General features: G+C 33.0%; 1 protein-coding gene across 3 annotated transcripts in view; it reads right to left on the bottom strand.

Annotated features, from left to right (window-relative positions):
- The window catches only part of stm (starmaker), a 30,391-nt gene continuing 20,131 nt past the window's right edge, over positions 1–10,260 (bottom strand). The window contains exons 13-31 of one of the 3 annotated variants that reach the window (XM_081612517.1): positions 9,383–9,403; positions 9,202–9,228; positions 9,081–9,122; positions 8,882–8,923; positions 8,339–8,374; positions 8,177–8,224; positions 8,049–8,096; positions 7,918–7,950; positions 6,981–7,028; positions 6,864–6,905; positions 6,344–6,370; positions 6,136–6,177; positions 4,803–4,850; positions 4,618–4,638; positions 3,335–3,376; positions 2,215–2,619; positions 988–1,032; positions 799–848; positions 1–452 (exon numbers count right to left, since the gene is read on the bottom strand). In XM_081612517.1, the coding sequence (XP_081468643.1) occupies positions 823–848; positions 988–1,032; positions 2,215–2,619; positions 3,335–3,376; positions 4,618–4,638; positions 4,803–4,850; positions 6,136–6,177; positions 6,344–6,370; positions 6,864–6,905; positions 6,981–7,028; positions 7,918–7,950; positions 8,049–8,096; positions 8,177–8,224; positions 8,339–8,374; positions 8,882–8,923; positions 9,081–9,122; positions 9,202–9,228; positions 9,383–9,403 (1,043 nt within the window). In that variant the 3' untranslated portion in view covers positions 1–452; positions 799–822. Of the gene's footprint in view, positions 453–798; positions 852–987; positions 1,033–2,214; positions 2,620–3,334; positions 3,377–4,617; positions 4,639–4,802; positions 4,851–6,135; positions 6,178–6,343; positions 6,371–6,863; positions 6,906–6,980; positions 7,029–7,917; positions 7,951–8,048; positions 8,097–8,176; positions 8,225–8,338; positions 8,375–8,881; positions 8,924–9,080; positions 9,123–9,201; positions 9,229–9,382; positions 9,404–10,260 lie in introns of all 3 variants that reach the window. The other 2 variants (XM_081612516.1, XM_081612518.1) reach the window with 2 other exon arrangements.

The following is a 10,260-nucleotide window of genomic DNA, read 5'->3' as shown; positions in this document are numbered from 1 at the left end:
TTAAGAAAAACAGACTTTTTATTCTCAGAAAAGATTCAGGCAGTTTCTGACAGTTCACACTTTATTAGCCAATTTCTGTGTACAGTGAAGGACTTGACATTCGTCAATTTCTTGTAAAAAATAATCATTAATGTTTGTAAAGTAAACGATGGACTGTATGTACACATCAATGTGTGAAATCAGACCCACAGAGCAGATCTAAGATCAGCAGCTGGGATAATATTTTTGCAGACAGGTGAGAAAATGAGCTAAAATTAAAAGAAACCCCAGAGAAGAGCAAGGAGGAGAAAGAGCGGAAAGAAGATATTCTCTAACATCGCTTCATGAAAAACAAAAGCAGCCTCAAATCAAAAAGACACAAAACAGAGAGACGGCTGAGTTTAGTTGCAGGTTAGTTTGTTGTTGTCATGGCAGCAGTAAATCACCATGGAGACACCGGAGACAGCGGCGTTCTGTCGGGAAACAACAGCATTCATTTACCCAGTTATCAAGCAAAAACTTTCACTTTTTAGAGACGTTTTAAGAATAACTGAAGCCAGTTTTTAACAACAAACTGTGGTAAAGCAGAAGTTATGCTGTAACATATTGCAAACCCGTTCATAAACCTGGAAGTTCAGATAAACTCCTTTATACCTAGCCTGAAAAAAATCCATTCAAATCCATCGAATTTTCTTTTTGCAACTCAAAAATAATGTAATGTAAAATAATATTTTTGTGCGTTTCTGATATTTCGTTTCCTCTTGAATTGAGGCTCATTTTATACACCAATGAAAAATGTTTTTATTTTTATATTCATACCTGGCTTCAGAGAGCTTCCACGCTTCAGAGACTGGGCGTCTGGTTCCCAGCTGCTAGAGGAAAACAGAAGTTTACTTTAGTTAGCATGAAAAACATCAATAAAAATGTTTATTTTTATAATATTACAGCATTACAGGACAAACTCTGTTACTAAGTCAGATATTGAGCCTTATAACAAAGGAAATCTACCTGCAGGAGTGGAGTCATCAAGTCGGTCCATGTCAGAAGGTTGTGCTGCAACAGGATAAAACTTGACATGTCACATCTGGACTGTTTAACTTTTAATTAATTCTGTATTTAAATGGTTTATTTTGAAAGCATGTCTATAACATACATATTTTTTATTCAATCTCTTATGTCATTCTTTCTCTTCCAGTAAAAATAACTGAATTATTACAAACTCTGCTGCTTTGTAATTTAACTTTAATCGTGTTAAAGTCTGTTAAGTTAAGTTAGCGTATTTCCTACAGCAGATTAATTTTTCTGTATATTTTAATACAACCACGTTTATGTGAATATGAATATTACTGCTCTGTTCACTTTAACGTCGCCTTGTTTTACTTTTTGCAAATGTATTTAATATTATTGTTAAGTCGTCACAGTCAAAATAAAAACAATAAGACTGGATAACTTTTCCGCAGCTGAACGTTTGGTTGGAAAAAGAGACATTTTGTTGCTAATTATACATCCGATTAAATCTTTATACATCCAAATGCAGACGTACATTTTGGTCATAACACTGTAATGTGTAGCTGCATTCACTGAAATCTAGATTTTACAACCCAGAAAACATTTTAAGGCAGTTTAATTGAGCCAAAGATTTATGTTTTATTTTAAAATAGTTTGCTTCTCCGACACTCTGCGTGACTTTAAGCACTGCTTTCATGTTTCCCTCCTTAAAGTTTGTCTTTTTGGTGCACAACATTTATTTTTTACTCATTTAAAATTATAAAAAGATGATTTATGTTGATATCCATTGTCAGTTATTTTTAATGTGTCACAAAAATAACACTGAATAAGATATTTTGAGGAAAGATGAAAGTTCATCTTCAAGTCTTTTTATTCTCTTTCAGGTTTTAGATGATCGGTTGATCAAAGAAGCTTAAAGGTGATTCGTGGTTTTATTTGTTCACTAAAATTCTCTAAGCTGCCAGAAAACTTTTAATTTATTTCTTAATTAAACTAAAATAAATGCTTTTAGAGGTCACACAGAATATTAAAAAAAATAAACATTAAACTAAGATTATTACAGATGGATGCTTTAACAAAAGTATTAAGGAAAAAATAAATATTACAGACTTTTTTTGAGTTACTGCAGCTTTAAGTTGCTGTCGTCTGAAATTATGCAAAATTCTGCTAAAACGTAGGATTGGAGGCTGCGTTCTCGGTCTGAACTTTGACCTGCTGGCCGTTTACCTTCGGTGGAGTCGGGCGTGTCTAGAGCCAGGTCGTCCGGCTCCTGAGTCGGTGAGTCGTCTTCAAACATCTCTTCTTCGAGCATGTCCAGCTCGTCTTCGTCTTTCTCCGCCTTGCTGTTGGTTTGGTTCGTCTCAGTTTCATCGTCGCTCAGAACTTTGCTGTCGGTTTGATCTTCATCCTTGGTTTCTGAGGTCGCGCCGTCGTCTTGGTCCTTCTCCTCTTCTAGCGCCTGGGCGACCTCTGCGACCTCTTTCTTGTTGATGCCGTCGTCTTTCAGTGCATCTTCCTCATTCGATGTGACGTCTGCAGCCTCCTCCTCATCCTCATGAGCTAAGCTGTCAGTGCCCAGATCTTTGTCAGTGACTTTGTCTGATTCCTTCTTGTCGTCATCAACTGGAGTGTCTGTGGATTTAGCACAAATTAACAATCAGTCGTTATTTAAGGCTTTCAACTAACTACTTCTGGGTCCAACGCTCCTCAAAATGGTTGGAAACAGGATAATAATACGGCTTTCCTGGAGGCGGAAAATCAGAAAGATTAGGCGCTTCTTAAAGAGACAGAGGCCCAATTTTAAGGTGTCAAATTTATTTTAAGTTGTATTTAATAAATACAGTACTTTTTATAAATATCTTGATTGTTCTATAAAATGGTACTATGTGCCTGGAAAATATTAAATATCACCTATTTACACTGCAAAAACACCAAAACTTACCACCTATTTTTAGTCTAGTTTGTAGTGCAAATATCTTATTCCACTTGAAATAAGACATTAACTTAAAAGTAACTTATGAGAAAGATATAAACTTGTTTTGAGTCAATAATCCCTTAATATTGATTTTAAAAACTACTATTTTCATTGGCAGATGAATTTATTTATAACAATACAATTTCCCCACATTATAAGTGAAATAATCTGCCTTTTTTAATCAAAATCAATAAATTATTTACTTAAAACAAGTTTCTATATCTCTATTAAGTTAGTGCACTTGAATTAAAACTAAACTAAGACATTTGGACTAGAAACTGGTCATAAAATACTTGAGATTGTGTGTTTTTGCAGTGTAGATTATTTTACAACCTGGTAAATTACAGTTAATTCATTAAACTGGATATTTACCACTGTCAGTCAGATCAGCGTCGTCACTCAGTTCATCCTCATCTGGAGAGAAAAAACAGTTACATTAACGCAACACTTACAGTTTAAACGTTTAAAAAGTAGAAAAAGATCAAAACTTTGGTGTCAGCTTAGATTTGTAATTTGCATTAAGAATAAAACAACTTTTGATGAGATCCTGACTTTAAAAAATGAATCGATTTATCAGATATGACTTATGTCATGTCTAGTAATAATAAATGACAGGTTTTTAATTGTGATCAAAAAGGAAAATTATATAATGTAGAAAATAAAGAACAAGTAATTATAGAAATAGTGAAGTTTTTAGATAATAATTCGAAACAAAAACATTTTTATCCAGTTGATGACTTTTGAGTGGATCAGTCCGAAACCGAGGAAAAGGATTAAGGCCACTGAAAAAATGAATAAATAAAAATAAAATAATACTAAAAATAATTCTGACTTTAATCTCAGAATTCAGATTTGAATTAAAGTCAGATTATTATTTTTTTTATTTTTTTCCAGTAGATCTAATCCTGTTCTGTACAAACCAGCTCATGTGAATAATGATGAAAAATTAACAAACACTGATAGTTTTTGCTCAATGTTTTATTCAGCATTATGCAATTACTATGATAAAGTCATATGGCTGCACAGTGGCGCAGTTGGTAGAGCTGTTGCCTTGCAGCAAGAAGGTTCTGGGTTCGATTCCCGGCCCCGGTCTTTCTGCATAAAGTTTGCATGTTCTCCCTGTGCATGCGTGGGTTTTCTCTGGGTACTCCGGTTTCCTCCCACAGTCCAAAAACATGACTGTCAGGTTAATTGGCCTCTCCAAATTGCTCCTAGGTGTGCCCTTAGGTGTGTGTGTGCATGGTTGTGTGTCTCTGTGTTGCCCTACAACAGACTGGTGACCTGTCCAGTTTGTACCCCGCCTCTCGCCCGAAACGTTAGCTGGAGAGGCACCAGCAACCCTCCCGACCCCATTAAGGGACAAGGGTGCAAGAAAATGGATGGATGATAAAGTCATGAAATAATCATTTTAATTAGTCGCCACCTGGAATTAAACCAAACAAATAGATACAAAAGTCTGATTAAATTCTGGCTTAGCAAGTAATTTACTCCCATGAGTATCTGCTGGTTACATCCTGTCGATGTGAAACATGTCAGTTTAAAAAAGGTCAAATTATTGGCATTAAATGGAGAAACGACTAAAATAATGTTGAAAACCGTCCGACTTATCTGGTGTTTTAACGCCTCTCTTTTATTAGAAATGATCACACACTTACCTTTAGAATCAGTGGTTTCACCTGGAAAAAAATACATATTTATTTGTTAATAAATCCTTGGTTTTGCTTCTCCAGATCTAAGTTGTAGCAGAAACTATATTAATGATGCCAGCGGCTGGTTTTAACATGTTTCTACATGTTTCTTTACTGTTGCTTTAATTTAGATGTTTATAACATCGACTTACCGCCCACTTCACCATTAAGCTCTTCTTCAAACTCGTCCTTTTCCACATCTAAGGGAAATAATAATCAGAGAGGATATATTAGATATATATAGTAATGCAGAAGTTCAGTTTAAAAAAAAAATCTAATTTACAGAAATCACCTGATTTTCAACTTCACAGAAGATTTTTCCAATGAGAAACACTAGCCGCGCGCTAACTAAGGGGCCGAAAATCTGTTGAAAGTAAGTTATCAGGTATTTTTAGAGATCAAGAGAGTGAGATTTTCAGCAGCTAACAGGAAGGCTGAGGAGAGTACAGCAACATTTTCAACCTTTGTTTCTGTGTTGGTGCTGAATTTAAATGCTAGCATGAGTTAATACGGGATTAGACACAAAGTCTGCCGCTTTAGTAACACTAAACGTACCAAAGTCTTTTTAAAAATGTGAATCATAAAACATCATTTATTAATTTGTCTTCAAAAAGGGGATGAAGACAGAACAATATTTCAAAATCAATAACAATAAGTGCATAAAACTAGTGTAAATAATTGAATAAACATTCATGAAGATGTGCAAAGTAGCACATCGGTTCATAACTTTGTTATTGTTTTCGAATAGTAAACTTTGTCTTGCAGCTGTGATGGTTTTTATAGTTAATGACGAGGAACAAAATGATCTATGTGAAATCTTTTAACAGCTGCATTTTTATCAGTTCAATTCGATAAAAAGCAAAACATGCTGCACCAAATATTAGAAACTGTTCCACAGTTTTAGTTGATAAGTTAAGAAACACGACTCAGTAGAAGATGTGATGAGAAATGTTCTCTGAAAGATAATATCTTACAAAACTTAACATGCTAAGCTTTTTTTTTTTAAAACAAGTTATTTTCTTATTTCTATACCTACAAATCAGGAGAAAACCAAAAACCACTGAAGGCTTTGTGCTGCTTATTGCATCTCCTCCGACTTCAGCAGCCAACATTTTAAATACTAAAAGAGAAAATCGTTTCCGTAAAACGTCTGCAGGTGTTTTCCTTAGTTTTGAGAAACTTTTGTCTCCTTGTCTTGTTTCAGATTAGAATGGCTCTGAAGGAATGCAAGAGGAAGGAGGAAGAAAACTAAAGATTTACCGACAGAGCAGCTACTTATGCAGACAAACGAGTTGAACAAGGAGGAGACCACAGATTCATTATCCAGATCAATCCCACGTTTATGTTGCGTAACAACAGCAGAAGTAAAAACTATCATTTATTTTATATTCACAATCTATTTAGAAGTCAACAAATAGAGCAGAATATTTAAAGAAAACATGGGAGTCATGTTTGATTTGATTAAACAGAATAATGAATATTTACCGGAGGTTGGATCAGTTTCAGGGGCCGAATCATCATTTACGTCTGCAGAAACAAAAACACGAATTTAATGCAGCTAAAAATCAGACCCAAAATTTAAAAAAGGATTTAAAGGTTTTCACAGCAACATTCCTGCTGCGTATTTCAGTTTGTTGGAAATTATTAATAAACTAAAAATATTTAAATTATTAATAGACTAAAATTTGGTTACCTTCAATTTTTTCAGCGCTGTCAGTTTCTGTGAAATTAAATATAAATATGTTAATAATTTTGTTTTTATTTCTGCCCACTTGGTTGTTCAGTTTACAGAAAACAAAACATCTTACATGAAATCAAGAAAATTAAGGCCAAGTCTTAGAAAAGGTGTCTTCAGTCAGTGCTTCTTCAAATGTGCTGCAATACAAACTGCTACAGGAAATATTTCTGCCGCTATCACTTCGTACAAAAACTCACTGAAAAATTGTGAATTAATATGTGAACAGCAACATTTAATTTCCCTTTTTAATTAACAGACGTTGATAGTCAAAGTTGTACGGGGAACATTGTTTTTCTCGTCTCTACATACAGGATGAGGAAGGTAAGAAATAAAAAAAGCTTCCTGTTGGAAATCCCCAACTTATGTCCTTAAACCAAATAAAATAGTTTCCCAAAATAGTCAATATTATAAGAGGTCATTTTATGTATTTTTGTGCAGTCGGCCGTTTTATTCTGAATTTGAACCAGAACCTGACCTTCACTGTCCTCGTCTGACGCTGTGATCGGATCAGAAGCAGCTGGAAGAAAGAAAAGATTATAAAGTAAAACCTCATTAAACTATTTGAATGGAATAAACTGGTTCTGAATCTCACCACCAGTGCTGTCCTCTGGCATCTGAACGTTGCTCACTTCAAAATTAACTTAAAAAAAAAAAAAAAAGGAAGGATTTAAAAAAGTCAAAGGTCCCAGATAAAAGAAGGCAAAACAGAAAATGCTGCAGATCCTTCACTGTTTTTCCAACTTGGAGCAAACGACAGGGTCTTTATTTTGAGTTTCTGTGCTTATTCAATGTTTTTTCTTCTGGATCTAGTTCTGGTCAAGGTTTCTTTAAGCTAACAGAGTTTTTCCTCTCCACTGTCGCCACATGTAGGAAGGAACTGGCTGAGTTCTGCTAAATAAATACGTTTTTACCAACTGAAATAAACTCTATGTGACTTAATTTAACCTGACTGGATTGCAATGATCTGATGACATATTTCTGGATAATATGTTGTTGTTTTTTTAAATGTAATTGAAATTAGATTCTGAGGTGGATAAAGTACATAAAACTCAAGAAAGAAAACTTAAGCACATTTTTACTCAAGTTAAAGTAAAAAGTAGCAATAAAAGAAATGATTCAAGTAAGAGTAAAGAAGTATTTGGTAAAAAGTCAAATTACTTCATATTTAAAAATTACATAATCAGACCAAAATGTAAAATTAAGCAGATTTTTTGGTATTTTATGGACATTGACAATAAGTCATATAAGTAACAAAAATAACAAAACTTTTTCAAAAACTTTTTCTTTCCATATTTATGAAACTTTAACATAAACTGCAGGTGTTTGTCTGTTTATAGTGATTTGATGGTTAAAACAAAAATTCAGTGGGAAGAAAATCCAGACATTTTGCACAAGTTAGAGTATAAATACTTCATAACAAAATTACTCAAAGTACAGTGTAGTTGTTTTTCAAAATCGTTACAGACGTAATTGAGTAAATGTAACTAGTAAAATCTAAAGAAACTAATGTGAAATGTGAAAAATCTCACCTTCAGCTTTTTCGTCAGACTTGATGTCTTTGTCTTCAGAAACAACAGAAATAAAGAAAACAAGATTTAAGATGCAAAATAACAAAATTAAAAACAACAAGAAGTACAAATTAAGTAACTATAATCTTTACTTTGAATTTCATCCTCTGATATTTCGCCACTTTTGGGTTTAGAAGTAGCTAGAAGAAAAAAAGGTTTAAAATAAGTGAAAATACGACATAAATCTGTATGAAAGACTAAATTATCATTTTAATCTTACTTTCTGAGTTTTCCTCCGACACGTCGCCTTCGAGCTCTTCAAACAAATCTGACGGAGAAAAAATGAGGAACATTTCAGAAAAACGAAGGTTTGCAGATGTGGCAACGATCAGAACATCAACTTAAATATCAAATGTTTTCAATTGAAAAAAATGAGTCTGACCTGCAGCCACATCATCAGAGTCTTCATCGGGATCACCTTCAAAATAAAAGCATTCAAAGTATTCATCCATCTATTTTCTGCATCCACTTATGATGAGGGTCCCGGAGAGTCAAAATAATAATTAGAATATAAAGACAAGGTAAAGCTAAGCCTGTCTGAACAAATCAATCAAATAGTCACATTATAAATTAAAATAAAATCAATAATTTCCATTTGCATGATGTATAAAGTTTTCACTCAGTCTAATGTTTTAGTCTCAACTTTCCGGTTTTGTTTGCAGAGACTTCATAATTAATTTTATTTGTCGTTTCTCTTATTTTGTATATTTAAAATGTCTGCCAGTTCCAGTGTTAAATGTTCACTAAAATTCAAAGTTTATTGATCATTTTGAATTGTGCTGTTATCGTTATATTACTTCAGAATGATCTCAAAACAATATTATCGTCTATCGCAATAATTTCCTGGACAATTTATCATCTAGCAAAAACTTTTATTGTGACAGGCCAGCTGTTTAAAACTGTTTAAATTAAATAAACATCTCACCTGCAGATTTCTCCTCAGAAATTTCAGGGTTATCAGCAACAACTTGAAAAATAAAAAGTAAAAAAAAAAAACAGTTAAGACCAGATAAAATAATTTGAAGTAGAAATACTCAAAATGTTCAAACTGTTTTTGTTTTCATTGATAAACAGACACCGAAGCACATTTGCAGACATAAATATCTAAATCTTTACTTTCTTACCCTGGGAGTCGTCCTTCGGGTCGCTGTCCTCGTCTGAAGCAGCTGAAAGAGGAAAATAAAACATTTAACTTTGTGGATCTTAACAGCATTAAGTACTAAAATGCATGAAGTTTAAACTGACTTAGTTCCTCAGATGATTCTGAAACAGCTGAAAACACAAACAGAGAACAGAAATAAACTCATAATAAAGATATTTTATCACTGTTCACACAGGTAAACATGAAGAAACCTGATTATATTACTGGGTTACAAGTTTTCTATATATAGAGTCTGTTGAATGAAATCAATAAATCAATACTCACTTTTACTGGAAGAGTCGTCATCTGTGAAATCAAAGCACAATTTTTATTTAATTTTCTTTATGTTGAAGCCAGAGGCAGAAATATTGATACTAATAGTTGATGGATTGATTTATCTATATAAAAAAAAACGAGTTTATATAAAAGTCAAGACAAGAGTAAAGTCGTAGGTCACCTTTAATGTTAACTAATTACAATTTGGGAAAGTTTCCAGTAATTTATAGACTTAAAAATTACAAATTTAAAAGAAAAATATACAATGAAAACTTAAATATACACTTCATGTAAGTTGGTCCGATTTCCAGTTTCAACCTTGGAAATTTTGGCTATTTAGTAAAATAATAATTTATTTATTTATTTATTTGCTTTTTTGTCTTGTATAACAAAACATGGGACTGAAGAAATCCAATCCTGAGCTCCTCTTCAAAATATCCGCTTGGATTACAAAAAAATGTGTTTTATTTTTGTCTATATTCAATGATTTGAAAAATAACAGTTTTATATGAAAAGTTCAGTTTCTAAGGCTGAATTTATTTTAACAGAACCATAACTGACACATTAAAATTATGAAAAATTACATTAAAATAATTTAATAAATGAAATGATAATACAGCAAACATTGTGGATTCATTTGCTCTTCGTTTAAAAAGTGTGATTATAGTTTAGTAAAACCAGAAAATAACGCAAATTAAGTTGATGCTACAGACAGAAATCTCTTCTCCAGCCTCCACTAACCTCGGTTTCACTAATAGTTTCGCCACAAATGCTAAATATCAAATATTACTGCCTACCTTCATTACCGTAATCCACAGCTCCCTGTTTCTCAATAAATGATACAAATCACTTTGACTAGGCCATTCTACCTCGAGCTGCATCAGCAG

This window comes from Poecilia reticulata, chromosome 11 (genome assembly GCF_904066995.2).
Source record: "Poecilia reticulata chromosome 11, P_reticulata-male-v2, whole genome shotgun sequence".
Lineage (NCBI taxonomy): Eukaryota > Metazoa > Chordata > Actinopteri > Cyprinodontiformes > Poeciliidae > Poecilia > Poecilia reticulata.
The sequence above is the reverse complement of the archived record's forward strand: the minus strand, read 5'-3'. Positions and strand labels throughout refer to the sequence as shown.